The 23724-nt window shown below is 40.0% G+C and overlaps 1 protein-coding gene across 4 annotated transcripts in view; it reads right to left on the bottom strand.

Annotated features, from left to right (window-relative positions):
• The window catches only part of RFC1 (replication factor C subunit 1), an 84828-nt gene that overhangs the window by 50796 nt on the left and 10308 nt on the right, over nucleotides 1-23724 (bottom strand). For all 4 annotated transcript variants that reach the window (XR_004027208.1, XM_003258588.3, XM_030800830.1 and 1 more), the window contains exons 2-4: nucleotides 18378-18506; nucleotides 12472-12547; nucleotides 9416-9538 (exon numbers count right to left, since the gene is read on the bottom strand). Coding sequence is in view for 3 of the 4 variants with exons in the window: in XM_003258588.3 (XP_003258636.2) it covers nucleotides 9416-9538; nucleotides 12472-12547; nucleotides 18378-18506 (328 nt within the window). In the remaining variant the exon portion in view is untranslated. The remainder of the gene's footprint in view (nucleotides 1-9415; nucleotides 9539-12471; nucleotides 12548-18377; nucleotides 18507-23724) is intronic.

Raw genomic sequence — 23724 nt, 5'->3', positions numbered from 1 at the left:
CTCTACACCTTCCAAATTTAGAAAAACCTTTTGTTTTATACATCCACAAGCACCGTGGCCTAGCCCTAGGAGTCTTGGGACAAATGCAAGAACCCACATTCGCTGCAGTAGCGTATTTGTCCAAACAACTGGACCCCACCATGCGAGGGTGGGCCCCTTGCCTCCGGGCCTTGGCGGCTGCCTACTTGCTAGTCGTAGAGTCTAAAAAACTCACATTTGGGGCCAACGTTACCATCACCTCCCCCCACCAACTAAAGGACCTTCTAACATACAAGAGCCTACAAACACTCCCCCCCGCCACGTCCTGTCACTACTTGTCTCTTTCCTACACAATCCTACTGTTTCATTCCAATCCTGCGCACCCCTCAATCCCGCCACCCTCTTACCTCTTTCACAAACCCCACCTTTACATAAGTGTATCGAGACTTTAGAGTCCCTCCTACTGTGTCCAAGCCACATCTCTGAAGGACCTTTAGATAGCCCAGATCACACGTGGTTTATCGATGGTAGCTCCTTCTCATTAAACGGACAGCGCCTAGCAGGGTACGCTATAGTCTCCCTAACCCAGACCATCGAAGCGAAGCCCCTGCCCTCCCAAACTACCAACCAACAAGCTGAACTCATTGCAGCCACTCGAGCATTCCAACTGGCAGCAGACTCCTCACTCACACCATAGCACAGACTCCAAATATGTTTTCCACATCTTACTCTCCCACTCTGCTACTTCGAAAGAGAGAGGACTACTCACAACAAAAGGAACATCTATCACCAATGCTACCTTCATCACATGCCTTCTCCAAGCCTCTCTACTTCCTACCAAAATAGGAATAGTCCACTGCAAGTCCCACCAAGCTGACTCGTCCCCAATAACACAAGGCAATAATAAAGCTGACCAAGAGGCAAAACAGGCAGCGCTGTCGTCTCTGCCCCGCACAATCATGATAACAACAAACAGACTTCCAAACCCTTCACAGCACACACAAGACCCTCCACAACACTCACAGCCACCTAACCTCCCAAAGCACACCCTCTTTTCATACCTCCACTCTATCTTCCATACAAGCCCCCAATCATTAAAAACATTTCTAAGCTCCTTCTTCACCCTCGATTCTTCAGATCTACAGTTCCTCCAACAGCTCACATCTACCTGCTCCATTTGTCAACATACAAACCCACAAACCCCACTAAGGCCAGGACCTTTCCCAACTCACCAATCCAGAGGACATATTCCGGGAAGTGACTGGCAACTAGATTTCACTCATATGCCCCCCGTAAAAAAACTTAGCTATCTCTTAGTCCTCGTAGATACCTTTTCCGGGTGGGTTGAAGCATTCCCGACCACAAACAAAAGAGCCAGCACAGTTGCCTCTATCCTTTTATCAGAAATTATCCCAAGATTCGGAATCCCAACCTCTCTCCAAACTGACAACGGCCCTGAATTCACTTCCCACATTTCACAAGACATAACAACTGCACTTAATATCCCCTGGCACTTCCATATCCCATATCACCCCCAGTCCTCAGGGGAAGTTGAACGAACCAATCACACACTCAAAGAGACCCTTACCAAACTCTCCTTAGAATTACATCTAGACTGGGTTAAGCTATTGCCTACAGCTTTGTTTCGACTCCGAGTTCTGCCAGAAAAGCCTTCCCTGATGTCCCCTTTTGAAATCGTGTACGGTCACCCAGCACTCCCACCTGGCATTGAGCCCACTTCAAAAATAGTCCCAGCAGGCATCAGCTACCCCCTCCTGTCCTTCATCCGTTGTGAGCTATGGAAAAGACAAGACTGCCTCCTTCCCGATGCCACCAACCCACAACCTCCATTTCCCCTCAAGCCAGGAGAATGGGTTTTCTACTCTCTACCAAGCCACACACAAGTAGCCCCACTAACCCCAAAGTGGAAAGGGCCCCTCCAAATTGTGCTTTGTACCCCTACTGCCACTAAGCTCCAAGAATCACCAGGGCGTCTAACTCCTTGGCTTCACATTTCCAGGTTAAAACCAGCCACGAACCCGGATCAAACAAGAAGTCTAGCCGACTCCTCACATTCCACAAAATACACTTGCACACCCATACCTCACAGCCCTCTCAAACTCCGCATTTCCAAAGTGCCATCCCTTCCACCCATTCCAGAAGCCTAAAGTCCCACCACCATGCATGTTCCTCCCTCTGGGACACTCTTAAACCCCCTCTCATGGCTTGGCTTCTTTCCTTCCTAGGCCCATTACTGGGGGCCCTAGCGTTCTGTGCTCTACTCCCTTGCCTTACTAGATTCAATGTTTAACCAGCTTCTCCTTAGAAACTACCAAATTCTAGCAGCGTGTGAAGACATAACTGGCTCTAGAGAAAACCTCACAGACTGCTGACACCCCGTCCATCAACAGCTCGCCTTCACAAGTTGCCTCTACAAGGGTATGTCTGCTTAAAGCCTCCTACAACCCACACCCTAAATTAAACTGTCATTTTATTTTCCTACAGCTCTATAGCCCACCCCCAGGCTATTAAAGATGGACACTAACCGGTTCCATCAGTTCCTAACCAATCTCCACACCGACAGCTGGCTCATCGATGATCCAACCTTACCTCTAGGGTGGCTCACCGCACTCAACGACCTCTACCTACAAGGCGGAATCATACTCCTACTATACCCCAATCCTCCCAAGCCAAACTCCCTTCCACTTTCCCCCTCACAACGCCCCTTCTCAGCAGGAAGCAGCCAGATAGACGACGACGCCCACTTTCCATTTTAAACCAATAAAAAGGGAGGAATGTTAGGCAACAGGGGTACCTTAATGGCGCCGGTTCCAGGTTCTTATCCCCTCCTTCACAGGGCACTGTCTGAATCTGCCAAAGGAGGGCCAATCAGAAAGAAGCATCTCCTGCCTTCCCTTGGGCCCACCCCACGTAGGCCCAAGGGATATAAAACCCAGCACACCAGCAGCTCTCTCTCTCTCTCTCCTCTTCTCTTCTCTCTCCCCGGCGCGACCTGACCTCTACCTCTCCAATAAAGATCTCTTGGCTGCCACCAGTGTCGTCTCTGACTAGCCTGTCGCCCTTCAGTGAGCCGAGATCGCACCACTGCACTCCAGCCTGGGCCACAGAGCGACACTCCGTCTCAAAAAAAAAAAAAAAAAAAAAAAAAAGTGGGGGAAAGGCCTGGGCAGTTGGCCACAGGTACATGACCCAAAGCTTCTTACAATTCTAAGGCATAAAACGGGCAACAGAAGGAAATCTGCCTGACCACAGAGTTAAGGGAGTGATTCTGCAATCAACACAATTTCCCCACTGCCATTCACATACATCTTCCCCACACAAGAGGAGAGAACAGTGCTGGTCTCAGTATGAAAACCAAGTATAAGTCATTTTGTGTATTATTTTATTATTATATATTATATTGTATATTATTAGTACTTAATGATATTTTCATCACATAATCCTACTTCCCTGGCATTCAGGAATACAGTCCTATGTCTCTCATAGTTTCACAAGTGCCTGACAGTAAAGTACATGTCACCAGAACAGTCTGTTCATTTTCAAAGATGCTTCAGAACCTCACTATCTTAGTGTCTCATTATTTACTGTGCCCTTTTCAAATCTCCTTCCTCTCCATATGCCACTTAGTTTTTTTCAGGTCCCATAATACACACTAATAAAAGAGAACTGAAGAACAAATTAGCAAAAAAGATTATAAGAAAGCATCTAGCTCTCATAAATATGTGCATTTGCAGATAAAATTGCTAAAGCACTATCAGTGACCTTTGAATCATCATATAAAATAGAAGCCCCTGAAGATTAAAGAAATGAAGTCCTAATTGTCAAAAAAGAGAAAGACAGATCCACAACCACAGAACTACAGAAGACAGGTTTAGTGACAATGCTATACAGTAACATCATGAACTGGTCAGGAGCAGCATATGGCACTCAACTGAAGTAGACAAGAGCTCACTAAGCATAAACCAAGGCCTAAGCCTTCATTTATTCTGTAGTTATCAGACTAGTAGGTGAAATGAATACTAAAAATGATTATCTGGACTTAAACAAAGTATCCACCAAATTCTCTTCTGATAAGAGGCAGGGTTTCTAACCTCCACGTTATTGACATTTGAAGCCAAGTAACTCTCTGTCCTGTGCATTGCAGGATGCTTAGTGGCATGCCTGGCCTCTGCCACTTACATGCCATAGCATCCCCTAGTTATGACAACCAAAAATGTCTCCAGATATTGCCAAAGGACCCTCAGAAGGCAATATCACCCTTGGTTGAGAAACACTGATTTATGGCAAGATAGAGAAATACAAAACAATAGTCATTACTAAGATTCGTAAGTAATTAGACAGCTATTCACAGGAAACTAAACAGCTATATCCAGGGTGCTGATGATAATTCAAAGCAAATTTTGAAAAAAACTTTATTTGTCCCTTAATGCTAAACAATTTTAATAATGATTCAGGAAGAAATACAAAGATAAATCTATCAAACTTATAGAAGATATAAAACTAGATGACATGAAAAAATAAGTGTATGAGAGACATCCAAAGATCTACTAGATTCTTCTACTGGGCGGGAAGGAAGAAGGGAGGGTTAAGGCATTAAGTTATGAAAAAGCAAGCTGTAGGCCAGGTGCAGTGGCTCACGCCTATAATCCCAGCACTTTGGGAGGCCGAGGCAGGCGGATCACCTGAGGTCGGGAGTTCGAGACCAGCCTGACCAACATAGAGAAAGCCCGTCTCTACTAAAAATACAAAATTAGCCGGGCATGGCGGCGCACGCCTGTAATCTCAGCTACTCAGGAGGCTGAGGCAGGAGACTCGCTTGAACCCGGGAGGCGGAGGTTGCGGTGATCCAAGATCGCACCATTGCACTCCAGCCTAGGCCACAAGAGCAAAACCCCATCTCAAAAAAAAAAAAAAAAAAAAAAAGAAAAAGCAAGCTGTAGAAATTTTACAATAAGATGCTACTCAAATAAGTGTGTGTGTATGTTTGTGTGTGTGTGTGTGAATGAAACATTTACTTAGGTAATTTAAAATAATATTAATTTAAATCCCTCATCTTCAAAAATTCTAAATTTAGTTTCTTTTATGCAGAATTTTAGTGTACAAATTATTAATTTTTGAACAAGTATCATCAAAAAAGTGTAACACTCGCTTGAAGGAAATTTTCTACCTTTATCACTCTAGGTTTCTCTGAAAACATCTAAGAGAAGCTCTCTATCATATACAGAATCTATACCTATTTGTCTGATACACAAAACTATATGTCTCTAAAAGTTAGCAAAGAGAATGTTACACATATCCCCAAGAATATTTTCTGCTACTATTTTCCAAAGTCACAAGTCACTGTTATTACATGGTAACCTGTCACCTAGAGAACACAACATTGCCAATTTTTTTCCCATTTAACACTCCTCAAATAATTTTAACTTCAGGAGTACTAACTGCCTCCAGAATTATATGCACAATTAAAATTACCAGTCAAACAATTCAAGACAGGAAAAGCCCCCACCATTTTCGATCAAACAGCAGGCCCTGATGAAACCATAATAAAAGGTCAATCTTCGCCAAACAAGACTCAAGGTCTCTCACTTCATTAAACAGCTAAAAGTAAATATATTTACCCAGTACAACAAGCATTTGGGTTTTTACCAACCTTGAAGAACATTTTACTAGAGTCAATAGTTGGCTATAAAGGTATTTATAAGCAGTTCTTTCCTTTTCCTGTAACTTGGGAAATTAATGTGGTTAAATTAGTTTTTAAAAATCAATAAATCCTAGTAGAAGACAGATATAATCAAAGTGATGATGAAAAATATTTCTCATGGAGCAAAATGGAAAGCCTAAAAATCTATATAACAATAATCTAAAAAGCTAGCTGTATAATAATATAAGCAAAAATACTTGAAACCTACATTTTTCCTAAATCTGTTTTTCATTGTTTATAAAGCACTATGCAATAGAAGTAAAATGTAAGCCACATATAAAATTTCAAATTTTCTCATAGCCACATTTTTAAAAGTAGAAATAAGTGAAATTAATTTTAACTGTATATTTTATCTAAACCAATAGATCCAAATTATTAGCATTTCAAAATGGGATCGATAAAAAATTAACAAGGCAGTTTACCTTTTTTGTGTAGGAAGTCTTTGAAATCTGTGTTTTTAAAATAAATTTTATTGTATATATCTAAAGTATACAACATAATGTCAGGGGATATATAGATAGTAAAATAATTACCATAGCGAAGCAAATTAACATATCCATCATCTCACATAGTTACCCATTTTATTTTTGTGGCAAGAGCAACTAAAATGTACTAATTTAACAGGAATCCCAAATACAGTACAACTTTGTTAACTATAGTCCTCATGTTATACATTAGATCTCTGGACTTGTTCATCCTATGTATCTGCTACTTTGTAACCTCTAATCAATATCTCCCCATGTCCTCCCCAACCCCCGCAACCACTGTTGCATTCTCTATTGACTTCTTTTTTAAGAGTCCACATTATAAGTGAGATCATGCAATATTCTTCTTTCTGTGCCTAACATTTCACTTAACATAATGTCCGCCAGTTTCATACATGCTGTGGCAAATGAAAGAATCTCCTTCTTTTTTAAAGCCAAATAATATTCCATTATTATATATACCGCAATTCCTTCATCCATCCACCGTCTGACACTTAGGTTGTTTCCATATCTTGGCTATTGTGCATAATGCTGCAATGAATATGGAAGTGCAGATAACTTTCTGAGGTGGTGATTTCATTTCCTTTAGGTATATGCCCAGAAGAGAGATTGCTGGGTCATATGGTGGTTTTTAATTTCACTGGGCTCCTCTATGCTGTTTTCCAAAACGGCTGCACCAATCTACATTCCCACCAACGGTGTACAGGTTCCCTTTTCTGCACACCCTGAATAACGTTTGTTATCCCTTTACTCTTTGATAATAGCCATCCTAATGAGTGAGGTGTTATCGCCCACTGGTTTTGGTTTGCATTTCCCTAAGGATTAATGATATTAAGCACTTTTTCATATACCTGTTGGCCACTTTTATGCATTCTTTGGAGAAATGTCTATTCAGGTCCTTTACCCATTTTTAAATTTGATTGTTTTTCTATTGAATTGTACGAATTATTCATACATTTTAGATATCAACCCCTTATCAGATATATGATTTGCAAATTTTTTCCCAATCTGTAGGTTGTCATTTCATTTTGTTGATTGTTTCCTTTGCTATGTGAAATCTGTGTGTATTTCACATTTACAGCATTCTCAATTCGGGCTAAGCACATTTCAAGCGCTCCATAGCCATAAATAACTAGCAGTTCCCATACTGGACCACACAAATCCATAAGTGGGCCAAATATCATTTTCAAATTTCTAAAGCTCAATTACAAAATCAACAGAAAGCCCTAAGTAACTAAACAAATACAAAATGTCTCTAAAGGCAGATGTAGGCTTATAAGAAAGTCAAAATATAAGAATAATAGTTAATACTTACTGAGCATTTACTATTTTAGACCCTAAGTCAGACTCTATTTTAAATGCTTTTCAAGCATTATCTCATTTGATTATCACAAAGGCTGCTGATGCAGGTACTAGTGATGTCTCCTTACATTACTCCAAAGAGTAATGAAAGTATTACTTTAACGTCAAGGATTTTCCAATACTATATGAATTTGAAAAAGCTGCACTTTTCTTTTTTGAAACTCTTATATTTGTGATTTTATTATGCCAATCTTATTGTGGACTTTTTTCTAATAGTCTCATTCTCTTGTATGAAGGAAAGGGCTTATCTTCCTCCCATTCACCTATCATTTCAAACAATAAAGTATGAAAAGATAAAACAGGCAATAATAAAGCAAGCTTCTTCCCTACATCTCAATTCTAAGAAAAAAACAGAATAATGCATAATACTGAACACCACCTGAAACAGGTACATCATACCCCAAGATTTTTAGCTAAAACAAGAGGACAATGTTTACTTCCACATGTATATGCTACCAGCAAATGACACAAATACTTCCTAATGTTCGTAAAAAGTCCAGATAAAAAGCTGGACATCTCTTCAGAAAATAACATTCAAAAATTGCTCATCTTAATGGATGACTGGATACAGAAAGAAAAAAATTGCTTGTCTGAAATAAACAGTCCCATGTGAAAGAAAATCTGTGATCAGAGCTTAAATTGTCTGACCTTTTTGTTTACTTACAATCACAAGATAACAACAGCCTTGATCCACAGTTGAAGGCCATGGCTGGCTGCACACTAACTTGGACATTTTTCAGGGTGTCACTGGAAAGCCCTGTCACACCACCTTCAGTTACATAATAAACCTATCATCATACTGTTCTTACTCTCCCCTCCCATATATCCAAAACTTCACAAAGGTAGCCAGAGCTAAGAGGAGAGCCTCTTAATCTGAGAGTTCGTTTACACAATGTGCCTGAGCAGATATTTGGCAATAGCACAAAAAGGTTAACAGTCAATCAGCCACCTGCCCATAACAAATCAACGTCTTAGTTTGGTAAAAATTTTCCAAAAAATATGTTCACATCACTTACTTTTTGCCTGATATTTTGAACAATTTCATCAACAAATGTTTCACGTAACCGACAAAGTTCACCTATGGACTTTGTTTTTCTTTTTATGTTTTCCTTTGGACTGCCTACTCAATGTGTCAGGCACTGCGTCTGGCCCTTTCATGTACATCATCCCATATTATTCCGGTTATGGTCTCCTCTAAGGGTTAACAACATTACAATCAAAATGACTTCACCACTAACTTATCTGAGTTTTTCTTCTAGGATGACAATATAACTCTGGGATCCTTACATAAAAGACCAATATCCATGAAACAATTACTTACACAACAAAATATTTAAGATTAGCATATAATTATTTATAAATGTCCTTTGCACTTTCATTACTCTTAAAACAGATCTAACAGAACTAAATTTAAGTATAAAACGATCTTCTTTAAAAAACCCAATACTTAAATTTTTAGTGTCACCAGAGAATACAAGGAACATCCGTGCTAAATAATAAATCAGAAATGTGAGTAATCACTCTACACTTAGATTATTGACTTTGGCCTGCCAGATAAAAAGCTTGCATTAAAAAAGTAGTTCTAAAACAACCCAACACTATTTTAATATGTGATTCAAGATTAAGCTTCAACTTACATGATTCAATACAAGCACTTAAAAAAAATTCCAAGAGAAATTTCCCTGTATTGGTCCTTAATCCACTGGAAATGCAAAAGATGATCCCAGCTTTCCCTGACAAATATAACTCAACAAAGCAAAAAGGCAGTAGAAATTTCATTCAAACTGAAGGAGGTACATTTAGACACCAACAAAAAACTCAAGAACATAACACACACTGCATCTCATATACCACAATGCAACCTTACCTGTTTCTGAAACGTATGTAACAGGATCCTGCCGTGAAATTTTACCAGGTTTAGAAGATACTGGAGGTTTTTCTGGTTGCTTTTTGGCATTTTTTACCTGCAATGTCTCCTCTGACTCTGAATCTGTATGTGACAGAAAAATAAAACGAAACTTTGAAAAGAACTATTACAATATAGTGCATTTTTAAAGTAGTCATGGTGAACCAATTCCTCAAGATCTTTTTCAAGGCACATGTCTTCTGTGAATTCTCACAGGTTACTTTTACTCAGTGTTAAGCCTATGTATTAGTTTCCTATTCCAGCTATAATAAACGACCACAAACTTAGTGGCTTAAAACAACTAAGCCACTAAATTTATTATCTTCCAGTTCTGGAGGTTAGATAGATGGCAAATATGGGTTTCATTGGGCCAGTCAAGGTACCAGCAGGGCTATGTTCCTTTCTGGATACTCTAAGAAAGAATTTTATTTGCCTTTTCCAGTCTCTAGTGGATGCCAGCATTCTTGGCTCAAAGACCCTTCCTTCATCTTCAAAGCCAGCAACATCAAGCAAAAGCCCTCATGTTACCATCTCCCAGATCCTCTAATCTTCCTCCACAGTTAATCTCACTCTCTAAACCCTTTTTCTGTCTCCCTATTCCTTGTGACTACACTGAGCCCACCCAAATAATCCAGGATAATCTCCCTATTTTTTTTTTTCTTTTTTGAGACGGAGTCTCGCTCTGTTGCCAAGCTGGAGTGCAGTGGCGTGATCTCAGCTCACTGCAACCTCTGCCTTCCAGGTTCAAGCAATTCTGCTGCCTCAGACTCCCAAGTAGCTGGGACTACCGGCACGCGCCACCACGCCCAGTTACTTTTTGTATTTTTAGTAGATACAGGGTTTTACTATGTTGGCCAGGCTGGTCTGGAACTCCTGACATCAAGTGATCCGCCCGCCTCAGCCTCCAAAAGTGCTAGGATTACAGGCAAGAGCCACCGCACCTGGCCTAATCTCCCTATTTTTAAGGTCATCTGATTAGACATCTTAACACCGTCTGTAACTTTTACTTCCCTTTGCCATATAACCTAACATAGTCACAGGTTCTAGGAATTAGGCTGTGATATCTTTTGGGGTCATTATTCTGTCTACCACAGCCTAATCTCCCAGGGCACTTAAATATAAATCAGAACAAAGTGTGAGTACCTGGCATAGTGCCTGGTACAAAATAGATGTTGCATAAACTTTAGTGTCCTTCCTCTTCCCCTGCACCATACATTTATAAAACCTGTCACACTGTAGTAAACTGTATCAAACAAATTTCCAGTTTCCAACAAACAAAACTCCTGGGGAAGAGGAACGCGTACTTCTTTCAAATTCTTTACAATATAGAGCAATAAAAGGCACAGAGTAAACACTTAAGTATTTTCAGAATTCAGAACCTTTAATAGTACTGTGAAAATCTTGACAATCCTTCTTTAGGCACATTTTTTATTTTAAGAATTCACACCAGAAGGCCAGGCATGGTGGCTCACGCCTGTAATCCCAACACTTTGGGAGGCCAATGCAGGCAAAATCACCTGAGGTCAGGAGTTCGAGACCAGCCTGGCCAACATGGTGAAATCCCTTTTCTACTAAAAGCTACAAAAATTAGCCAGGCATGGTGGTGGGCACCTGTAATCCCAGCTACTTGGGAGGCTGAGGCAGGAGAATCGCTTGAACCCAGAAGACAGAGGTTGCAGTGACCCAAGATCGTGCCATTGCACTCCAGGCTGGACAACAAGAGCAAAACTCCATCTCAAAAAAAAGAAAAAAAATTCACACCAGATAAAAATAAAACAGAGAAAATTAATACAGATCTCCACAAAAGCAAAAACTGAAACTTTCTGAATTCTATCATCATTTTACCATCATTCTGTGCATCATAAAAGGCATGCAAAAAAATTCATGTTCCCTATTTTAAAATTACATTCAAAGAAAAGCTTTTAAATTGTGTTTATTCCTTTTTAAATGCAACCCAAAAAAAGCCAGATCTTTCAATAAAGCACAAAAATTAAATTTTAGATCTTTGCTTTAAAAACAGTATTCTAAGGCACTATTTTTCAAATTTAACTTCCAACAACCTCAACTGGAAAAGAAATTAATACAAGTATTTTTTAAAATAATAGGGCCAGAGGCTCATGCCTATAATCTCAAAATTTTGAGAGGCCAAGGAAGGCAAATTGCTTGAGGCCAGGAGTTTGAGACCAGCCTGGGCTACATGGTGAAACCCTATCTCTACTAAAATTATAAAATTAATCTCTACTAAAATTATAAAAATTAGCTAGACGTGGTGCTGCACGCCTGTAGTTCCAGCTACAGGTGGCCAAAGCACAAGAATTGCTTGAACCTGGGAGGTAGAGGTTGCAGTGAGCCAAGATCGCACCACTGCACTCCAACCTGGGCAACAGGGCAAGACTGTCTCTAAATAAATTAAATAAACTAAATTAAAACACATATATCACATTCAAAATAAGTTTGACAAATGCTGCAGACTCTATCACTTTCTGAAGGAATCTTTAATACAAACATATTTTGGTTCTGGTAAGTTCTATAACAAAATAAAATTGTTTGAAATTTTACTTGAGCATACAGCCCTCTTCTCACAGCACTTATTAACATCTCAGAGAGCTATGTATCTCAGAACGTAGCTTATTTATTTATTTTTAATTTTTTTGTTTTTTCTTGAGACAAAATCTCACTACCCAGATTGGAGTGCAGTGGCGATCTTGGCTCACTGCAACCTCTGCCTCCGGGGTTCAAGCAATTCTCATACCTCAGCCTCCCGAGGAGATGGGATTGCAGGCGCCTGCCACCACACCCAGCTAATTTTTTTATTTTTAATAGAGAAGGGGTTTCACCATGTTGGCCAGGCTGGTCTCAAACTCCTGACCTCAAGTCATCTGCCCGCCTTGGCCTCCCAAAGTGCTGCAATTACAGGCATGAGCCACCGCACCCATCCTTAGAACATAGTTTAAAGCATTGTTCTAAGGGATATACAATAACTTTAAAATTTTAAAGCTCCTCAGAAGAAATATTACCTGAATCATAGATGATCCTCTTTTTCTTGCTTAGTTGCTTTTGTTTGAAGTCATCCTCTTTACAGGAGCTATTTACCTATAAACATCACAGTATAATTAGAACATAAAGAAGCCTATATAACTATCTTTTTTTTTTTTTTTTTTGAGACAGAGTCTCGCTCTGTCACCCAGGCTGGAGTGCAGTGGCGCCATCTCGGCTCGCTGCAAGCTCCGCTTCCCGGGTTCACGCCACTCTCCTGCCTCAGCCTTCTGAGTAGCGGGGACTACAGGCACCCGCCACAACGCCCGGCTAATTTTTTGTATTTTTAGTAGAGTGGGGGCTATCCTTTTTTTCTCGTTAGATTTGGGCTCAGTCGTTTTAACCAGGGGGAATTTTGCATCCCCGCCCCCCAGAAGGCATTTGTCAATGTCTAGAAACATTTTTACTTGTCACAAATGGGGGCAGGGAGGTTTACTGTCATGTAACAGGTAGATCAGGCATGCTACTAAACATCCTACAATGCACAGGACAGTCCTTCACAAGAAAGAATTCTCCAGCCTAAACTGTCAGTAATATACCCTTATTGGCTAAAAATAGGCCAGACAGTAACTGTACCACAATGGGAAAAAAATAATTACAGAAAACGCTATATTATTATTCAGCTCCACTTTCAACACTAACCTATGTATACAACAAAGAATAAAAGGATATCAGATATTACAAGGCAAGTGCTTCCTGAAAATGAAAAGACAGAAACACGAATAAATGCTAAGCTAGTGGCCTACCATTAGCCAATGTCTGTTAGGAAACTAAATAAAACTGGCCAGGCGCAGTGGCTCACGCCTGTAATCCCAACACTTTGGGAGGCCGAGGCGGGCAGAACACCTGAAGTCAGGAGTTCAAGACTAGCCTGACCAACATGGAGAAACTCCATCTCTACTAAACATACAAAATTAGCCAGGCATGGTGGTGCATGCCTGTAATCTCAGCTACTTAGGAGGCTGAGGCAGGAGAATCGCTTGAACCTGGGGGGCAGAGGTTGCAGTAAGCCAAAATCGCGCCATTGCACACCAGCCTGGGCAACAAGAGCAAAACTCCGTCTCAAAAAAAAAAAGTACTAAATAAAACCAATGCAAAAGGTATTATTTATATTTTGTAGTTAAACATCACATTTCTAACATATTCAAATTTTCTCAGAAAGCATCAAGAAGGCAGACAGTGAAAAAACTGATTGTAATCAATTATAAGGTAGAAATAGAAAATATTTCTATCCATTATAATAAAACTTCAAAAACATAAGAACAGTCAACTAGCCTGCAAGAAAATGGAACAAATGAGCAATTATAATTTATACATACCACTGGATCAAAGACAGAGTTAGAATCAACTACAACAACTCAAAAGTAAGAGAAGAAGGTATCAAGGAAAGGAGAAAGCCACAGAAAGAAATCCCAAATTCTACCTGTAAACTTTACCCAAATCTCTGGCTATCTCCTGAATTATACATATGTGGAACAACTCCTACTGCTTAGCTAAGGTTAAAAGAATTGAATAAAGATTTCAGCTGCTGCCCATTACAGGGGAGGCAAGAGTTTGGAGCTTGAGTACAGCCAAGATCAATGCTTGATAAACCAAAAGAATCAACACTCTTTGAAGGAATATAACAGGATCCAAAGTTCGTACACTGTATCATTCACAATGTCCAAGATAAATCCAAAATAACTACAACATACAAAGAGGAAATGTGACCAGTGGAGGCTAATTTCATATGTGAACCTGACTGAACCACAAGATGTCCAGATATTTGGTCAAACATCATATGAGGTGTTTCTGCAAGGATGTTTTTGAATGAGCTTAATATTTAAATCAATCAACTAAGTAAAGCAGATTGCCCTCCCTACTGGCATTAAAGCCTCATCTAATCAACTGAAAGCCTGAAAAGAACAAAGGCCAACCCTCTGCTGAATCAGAGGGAATTCCTCCTGCCCGACTGCCTTAGAGCTGGGACATCTCTGGGACACTTTCTTCCTGCCATTGGACTCCAACTAAAACATCGGCTCTACCAATTCTTGGTAATAAATCTATGTATACACCCACACATCCTATTGGTTCTGTTTCTCTACAGAACTCTGACTGTATAATACAGATTTTGGTACCAAGAAATGGGGTACTACTGTAAAACAAACAAACAAACAAAAACAAAACAAAACCTAAAATACAGAAGTGACTTCGGAATTGGGTAGAGGCTAGACATTTTCTAGCATGTAGAAAAAGCCTGGACTGCCATGAAGGAACTGCTGGTAGAAATATGAACAATGAGAGCTGACGAAGAAAAGAGAAGAGCTAGAGAAGAAGCCTCTTTCATCTCAGAGAATACATGTATCATCATGAACAGAACGTTGGTATAAATATGAATGTTAAAGGCCAATCTGGTAAGGTTTCACATGGAAATGAGAAAGAGATTATTGGAAATTGGAGGAAAGACAATTCTTATTATAAAGTGGCACAGAACTTGGCCAAGTTGTGTCCTAGTGCTTTGTGAAAGATAGAACCTGTGGATGATGAAATCAGATATTTAGCTGAGGAGATTTCAAAGCAAAATCTTGAAGATGCGGCCTGAGTCCTCCTGACTGCTTGTAGTCAAATGCAAAACGGAAGAGATGAACTAAAGAAACCGTTCAGCCAAAAGGGACCAGAACTTGAAGATTTGTAAAATTCTCAGCCTGTCCATATTTCAAAAAATGAAAAAGCAAGTTCTAGGCCGGGTGTGGTGGCTCATGCCTGTAATCCCAGCACTTTGGGAGGCCGAGGCAGGCCAATCACTTGAGGTCAGGAGTTTGAGACCAGCCTGGCCAATATGGTGAAACCCCATCTCTAGGAAAAATACAAAAAATTAGCTGGACATGGTGGCACATGACTATAGTCCCAGCTACTCAGGAGGCTGAGGCAGGAGATTCACTTGAACCTGGGAGGCGGAGGTCGCAGTGAGCCGAGATTGCGCCACTGCACCCCAGTCTGAGCAACAGAGCAAGACTCTGTTTCAAAAAAGAAAAGGAAAAGAAAAGAAAAGAAAAAGCATGTACTAAAGAGAATAGCAAGGGTGTAGCTGGAGTATCACTTGATAAAGAGATTATGGGATTATACAGGCAAAAACACTGTCAGTTTGAATTGAAGAGGATGGAGAAAGGACAAAATGAAAGAAGGCTGTCAGACTTCTGAGATTCCAGTGACAGGACAACAGGGCTATTCTTCAAGAAAAGGGAAGAATGGCCCCAAAAGCAATTCAGAGATCAACCATCAGAACTGCCTCTTCAAAAGATGGAGCTTGGTTTCAACAGATGAGACAGCCACCACCCAAAGCCTTGTGGGCAGGATGGCCTAGAAGAGCTGCAGAAGCAGGACAGCTGCCTATGGCTGTGGGGGTAGGGCCACTAACCCAGTGGGTCTAGAGGGCAGGGCATCAAGCCAAAGAGTATTATTTTCAAGGCCTATGTTCTGATGGAATTTGCCTTGCTAGGTTTTGGACTTGTTTGGGATCCATCATCCCTCCCTCCCTTCTGATTTCTCCTCTTTGGCATGGTAATGTCTATCTTATATGTCTTTCTACTATCGTATTTTAGAAGCACATTCCTTATCTGGTTTCACAGGTTCACAGCAAAGGAGAAATTTTGCCTCAGGATGATTCATACCTCAAGTATCACCCATATCTGATTTGGATGATATTTACATGAGACTGTGGACTTCAGACTTGATGCTGAAATGAGTTAAGACTTTGGGGGCTGTTATGATGAAATGAATGTACTTTGCATGCAAGAAGGACATAAATTGTGGGTGGCCATGGATGGAGTGTTACATCCTGAATGTCTGTGTCCCCAAAATTTACACGTTGAAGCCCTAACCCTCAGGGTGGCTGTATTTGGAGGTGGAACCTCTAAACAAGTAATTAAGAATAAATAAGGTCATAAGGGTGGGGCTCTGATCTGACAGGATTCGCATTCTATAAGAACAGACACCAGAGTGCTCATTCAATCTCTATCTCTCTTTCTCCACCAGTGCTCAATCTCTCTCTCCACCCATATGCACTAAGAAAAGGCTATGTGAGGACAACACAAGAAGGCAGCCATGTACAAACCAGGAAAAAGGCCTTCACCAGACACCTAATCAGCCAGTACCATCTATTTTATAGTATTTTGTTATGGTGGCCTGAACTAACACATGACCCAAAGAATCAGGACAAAAGGCACTTAATGAAGACCAATCTTGATACAACCCAGACATCAGAATTAGCAGATAAGAATTTTAAAGCAGCTACTAGGCTGGGCACAGTGGCTCACACCTGTAATCCCAGCACTTTGGGAGGCCAAGGCAGGTAGATCACCTGAGGTCAGGAGTTTGAGACCAGCCTGGCCAATATGGAGAAACCCCAACTCTACTAAAAATACAAAATTATCCAGGCATGGGGGCTCATGCCTAAAATCCCAGCTACTTGGGGGGCTGAGGCAGGAGAATCGCTTGAACCCAGGAGGCAGAGGTTGCAGTGAGCCGAGATCGTGCCATTGCACTCCCACCTGGGCAATGAGAGCAAAACTCCATCTCAAAATAAAAAATAAAGCAACTACTATAATTACACTCAAGGACATAAAAGAGAGAAATTAAAGCTATGAAAAAGAAACAAATGAAAATTCTAGAATTGAAAAATACAATATGTAAAATAAAAATTCACTAGCTAGCCTTAACAGTAAATTGATGATAAAAGAAGAATCAATGAACTTAAAGACAGAAAAAGAGAAAGTACTCAATCTGAAAAAAAAGACTGATAAAAATGAACAAGAGCTCAATGATCCGTGAGATAATATCAAAACTCTAACGTTTATGTAACTGTAATTCAAGAAGAGAGAGAATGAGGCAGAAAAAATATTTGAAGAAATTATAGCAGAAAGTTCCCAATTTTGATAAAAGATATAAATTTACAGATTAAAGAAGCTCAGAAACCAAAAATGGGATAAACAAAAGAAAACCACACTCAGGTATGCCATAGTCAAACTGCTGAAAACCAAAAATTAAAAAATTCTTCAATGAACCATGAGAAAAACACACATGAGAAAACAATATCAGTGACTGGAGGCATCTCATCAGACAAACTAGAAGCCAAAAAACAGTGGAACATCTTTAAAAGGCTTAAGTTTTTTAAAAAACAGTCAACCCAACATTCCATATCCAGCAAAAATAACCTTCAAGAATGAAGGCAAAATAAAGACATTTTCAGATTAACAAAAACTTACAGAGGTTTATCACTAACAGACCTACACTACAAAAAATGCTAAAGAAAATTCTTCAAGTTGAAAGAAAATGATATTAGATGAAATCTCTGATCTTCAGTGAGAAATGAACAGCATCAGAAATAGCAAATACGTGCATAAAATAAAAACAGCAATTTTTGCCTTAATTTTTTAAAAAAATACACATCTATTTAAAGCAAAATTACATTGAATTGTGCAGTATTAACATATGTAGGTGTAATATTTATGACAACTAGGGCATAAAGAATGGCATGATTGGCCAGGTGCGGTGGCTCATGCCTGTAATCCCAGCACTTTGGGAGGCCAAGGCAGGCGGATCACGAGGTCAGGAGATCGAGACCATCCTGGCTAACACGATGAAACCCCGTCTCTACTAAAAAAATAGAAAAAATCAGCCAGGCGTGGTGGCAGGCGCCTGTAGTCCCAGCTACTCGGGAGGCTGAGGCAGGAGAATGGCATGAACCCAGGAGGTGGAGCTTGCAGTGAGCCGAGATTGCGCCACTGCACTCCAGCCTGGGCAACAGAGCGAGACTCTGTCTCAAAAAAAAAAAAAAAAAAAAAAAACTTAAAAGAACTGAGTTTATTTTACTTTTCATTCATTGCAAAATTATATCCAGAAAACTAACCTTGATTTCCTTTATTCCTTTCTTTGCTTTTAAAGTTTCTTCATCAGACTTTGTTTTCTCATTCTTCTTTACTGTTTCACTTACAAGTTTCTTTCCACTTGGTATTACTCCAAAGAATTTCCGAATGTCCTAAAAGCAAAAAACAGGAGATTCATGAACAAACATTAACTGCATAAAATTATAATTTCAATTGTAAGATGGGACAGCTTTATATACACACTGGGTTACCCTGAGTAATTTCTCCATATCAAGATAGTTCCACGAATACAGTAGCTTTCTTTTCATGTGCAAAAGTTAACTGATAACTTCACCTGAGTTAAGAATAATTTGTTGGCCAGGCACGGTGGCTCATGCCTGTAATCCCTCCACTTTGGGAGGCCGAGGTGGATGGATCGCTTGAGGTCAGGAGTTCAAGACCAGCCTGGCCAACATGGTGAAACCCCATTTCTACTAAAAATACAAAAAATTAGCTGGGCATGGTGGCAGGTGCCTGTAATTCCAGCTACTTGGGAGTCTGAGGCAGGAGAATTGCTTGAACCCAGGAGGCAGAGGTTGCAGTGAGCCCAGGTCACACCACTGCACTCCAGCCTGCCTGGGCGACAAAGCAAGACTCCATCTCAAAAAAAAAAAAAAAAAAGAATAATTTGTCTAATGAAAAGTAATATAAATTCTCAGAATCAGGCCAAAAACAGGCCAAAATAAGCAAGTGATATTTTTGCTAATGACATCAGAGTTATTAAAGAGGCAAGTGGCAGTTACTTATTATTGATCATGCATGCACATCCACATCCACATCCCATCATCCCAGGCACAGCTGGGGAGAAGACAAAGTTGGAGAATATGATCCTTGTCTGTGGAACATATACTCCAGTATGAAAGAAGAATAACTCTCACAACCCTAATCATTCCTGGCAACTAAAAACCTTCAAATTGTTTTCCTTTATATGATTTTTCAACATTCTGAAGAAAAAAAACCTTTGATGCTTATTACAATATGCTCTTTAATTACCCCCGTGTTAAACCACAGAATTCAAATTAATCATGCTGAAACATTTACAGTGTAATTTACAATTAAAATCACTCACTTTTCCTAACCTTTGCATAGTCTTCCCCACCTCTCTAAAATTTAGTTTAAGAAATTGTGGTATAGAGGAAAGGGAACAGATCTTAGAATCAGAAGCCTTAACTCAAATCTGTGCTCTAGTGCTTTTTACCTGTGTGATCCTGGGCAAGCTACTTTATCTGTTTTCTCCTCAGTAAAGTGGGACTAATACTGACCCTTTATGTGGATTAATTATGCATCTACCACAATTCTGGCTCAGTAAAAATCTTCCCCTCACCTCATTTCTGAACTATCATCCCTTCATATTACTGAAACACTCTGTTTGTCATTATCTCTGCTTATAGAGAAGGGTATAAGAAGAAAAAATGAGAACGTAGGATCTGAATTCCAAAGAACTGTGTTTAAGAACCACCTGTATCATTTTCCCTCTTCCTATCCTTGATGGTTGTAATCACCAGTTTTTATCACTTTTTATCCCTACAACCTACCTCTCTTTATTGCATGAGAGAAATGCCTATAAAAGTACTTTGTAAAGTGTAAGAAAAGTTAGCAATTATTTCCTAGATCCTGACAATAACTGTCATACTCTTACAACGTCAAAAATCCCAAATAAGTGTGACACACACACACACACACACAAATAACTTTGTGGCTAAGCCAATAAACAAAGCAGATAATTGAAGTACATAGCATGTTAAATAATTTTTTTTTTAAGGCCAGGTAAGGTAGCTCATGCCTGTAATCCCAGCACTTTAGGAGGCCGATGTGAAAGGATCACTTGAGGCCAGGAGTTCAAGACCAGCCTGGTCAACAATGGTGAAATCCCATTTCTACTAAAAATATGAAAATCAGCCAGGCACGGTGGCACATGCCTATAATCCACCTGCTCTGAAGATTGGAGCATGAGAATCGCTTGAACCTGGGAGGCAGAAGTTGCAGTGTGGCAAGATTGCACCACTGCACTCCAGCCTGGGCGACAGAACAAGACTGTCTCAAAAAAAAAAAAAATTTAAAAAATTTTAAAAAAATTTTTAAAAAGGATTAAAGACTTATCTGGCTTTATATCCTCTATTGTAAATCTCCTAGTTACAAATCCATCCTAATTAAGTCTAAGTTTAAAAGATACTGCTTACAGAATGGGTGTCTCAGCTATGAACCTGAGACATCTGTATCAGATGCTAAAGAGGAGAAGAACAATAAAGAAAACCACAGTCTTTCCTATAATTACAGAGAATCAAGTCTGAGGCTGACAACTACTTTATTGCTTCTGGAGCAAATGAGTTTCATATCAGTTTCACTTTTGAAATTACACAGTGATTCTTCACTCACAATCATGACTGTTCTAAGTGAGCTCATAGATGGAAACATTTTAAAAATAAAAAGTAGTGATTGTTTAAACACATACACACAGAGAAAGAGTGATAGTGCATGTGTGCCATGGAAATAACCAAACTGTAAATTAATAATCTGGTTAAAGCAAGTGGTGGTTTTCAACCTGTTTTCGGACCAAAAATGCTTAAAACTGAGAAGAGAAAGAAAACAAAATGTAATTCAGGAAACAGAGCTACTGGTAACACTGAGCTGTCTGGTTTTTGTCTGTACAAAAATCTGCACTGCCACTCCTTAGCACTGTTACACCATTTCCTCTCTATGTAATTATTTCCACTCACATCCTCCTTTCTTTCCTTTTGCATTACTTTACCCTACTCCCCTAAACTCCCCCACAATCTGATGGCAACGTAAGAGTTAAAGAAATTGCAGCATCGTAACCTAACTCAGTATACACTAAAAATTAAAGCTTTTAGAAAATAATTTTCATCAGAATGGAAGCCATTCTACTCATACTTTTTTAGAACTATCTCCATTGTGAGCAGCCATCTGGGGTATAAACATATAAGAGGCAAAGGTCAGCAATTTGTCCTTAATTTATAGCATGTGACTTCACCTGACTCTTCCAATTAACATTTGCTGTCCAGTGTTCTAGACCTTCAAAGACTTCATGAAATGCAGAAAAACAAGTCTACCTCCCAAATAATGAATCTAAAGACTTCTCTTGCCTGTACAGAATAATTCTTGTTGAGCCTATGAGTGGAGAAAGGAACAAATATTTAAATTTATTTTTCAATCTTGGCAAGTGGAAGACCCTCAAAGCAGAACATCAAGGCCAGAAACCATCCCTAAAGAAAGGTAGATTTTACTACACAAAAAGTGCCATAAACAAAGTTAAAATGCAAGCAACAGAGCTGGGCACTGTGGTGCACACCTATAGTCCCAGCTACCAGAGAGGCTGAGACAAGAGGATTGCTTGAACCCAGGAGTTCAAGTTCAGCCTGGACAACATAGTGAAACTATCTCAAAAAAAAAAAAAAAAAAAAGCAACTAACTTAAAAATATCTACAACAGGCTGGACGCAGTGGCTCACGCCTGTAATCCCAGCACTTTGGAGGCCGAGGCAGGTGGACTGCATGAAACCAGCAGTTTGAGACCAGCCTGGCCAACACAGCAAAACCCCGTCTCTACTAAAAATACAAAAATTGGCCATGTGTGGTGGTGCACGCCTGTAATCCTAGCTACTCAATGGGCTGAGGCACAAGAATCGCTTGAACCTGGGAGGCAGATGTTGCAGTGAGCCGAGAACGCCCCTTTGCACTCCAGTCTGGGCGACAGAGCGACACTCATCTCAAAAAAAAAAAAAAATATATATATATATATATATATATAGATATATAGATATAGATATATATCTACAACAGGCCAGGTGTGGTGGCTCACACCTGTAATACCAACACTTTGAGAGGCCAAGGCGGGAGAATCATTTGAGCCCAAGAGTTTAATACCAGCCAGGGCAACACAGGGAGACCCCCATCTCTACAAATACAAAAAAAAAAAAAATCAGCCTAGTGTAGTGACACATGATGCCGGCATGCCTGTAGTCCCAGCTACATAGGAGGCTAAGGTGGGAGGATCACTTGTGCGCCAAGAGTTTGAGGCTGCAGTGAGCCATGACCATCACACCACTGTACTCCAGCCTGGGCAACAAAGCAATACCCCATCTTAAAACACACACACACACACACACACACACACACAACATGTAAAAGGGTTCCTACAAATCAATAAAAGATAACCTAACCAATAGAAAAATAAATAAAAGCTCCTAATAGGCAAAGTATAAAAGAAATGCAAATAGCCAACACACATAAAAAATGCTAGACGTCACAAATAAGCAGATACGTTAAAACTTGATCATTTTCCCCTAAGTTTTAAAAGACTGACAATGCCCATATCTGTCAAGGATGTGGGAAAACAGATGCTCACACACTATACTGCTGATAAAAGTAAAAACTGGTATAACCTTGGCTGGGCGCAATGGCTCACACCTGTAATCCCAGCACTTTGGGAGGCCAAGGTGGGTGGATCACGAGGTCAAGAGATCGTGACCATCCTGGCCAACATGGTGAAACCCCATCTCTACTAAAAATACAAAAATTAGCTGGGCATGGTGGCACACACCTGTAGTCCCAGCTACTTGGGAAGCTGAGGCAGGAGAATCACTTGAACCCGGGAGGTAGAGGTTGCAGTGAGCCGAGATCATGCCACTGCACTCCAGCCTGGTGACAAAGGGAGATTTCACCTCAAAAAAAAAAAAAAAAAACTGGTATAACCTTTATCGAAGGCAATCTAGCCACACTTACCAAATTTTAAAGGTACATACCCTTTGCCCAGTAATTTCATTTCTAAAAGAAATGGTAGGCAGGGCGTGATGGCTCACGCCTGTAATCCCAGCACTTTGGGAGGCCGAGGCAGGTGGATCACCAGGTCAGGAGTTCCAGACCAGCCTGACCAACATGGCAAAACCCCATCTCTACTAAAAGTACAAAAATTACCGGGGCTTGGTGGTGCGTGCCTGTAATCCCAGCTACTCAGGAGGCTGAGGCAGGAGAATGGCTTGAGCCCGAGAGTTGGAGGTTGCAGTGGACCAAGATCACGCCACTGCACTCCAGCCTGGAGAAAAAGTGCAAAACTCCGTCTTAAAAAATTCATTGAACACATGAATGGTTATTTCTCAGGCCACTGACCTTCACAACTGCATTCAGAAAGAGACGTTCTTGATTATGTGAAACAAAATTAATGGTAGATTTGTTTTTAAAGATTACGTATTAAAAGAATCTTTAATTGGGATTAACTTTGTGCTATGACTTTACCTAGGAAATTTTAAGAAGGTATTAAATTAATGCTGATTATATATTATTTCTGAGCTAAGTTAATAAAACTTTCTATAAT

This window comes from Nomascus leucogenys, chromosome 20 (assembly GCF_006542625.1).
Source record: "Nomascus leucogenys isolate Asia chromosome 20, Asia_NLE_v1, whole genome shotgun sequence".
NCBI classification, from domain to species: domain Eukaryota; kingdom Metazoa; phylum Chordata; class Mammalia; order Primates; family Hylobatidae; genus Nomascus; species Nomascus leucogenys.
Note: the sequence above shows the minus strand (reverse complement) of the source record. Positions and strands in the feature narration are given on the sequence as shown.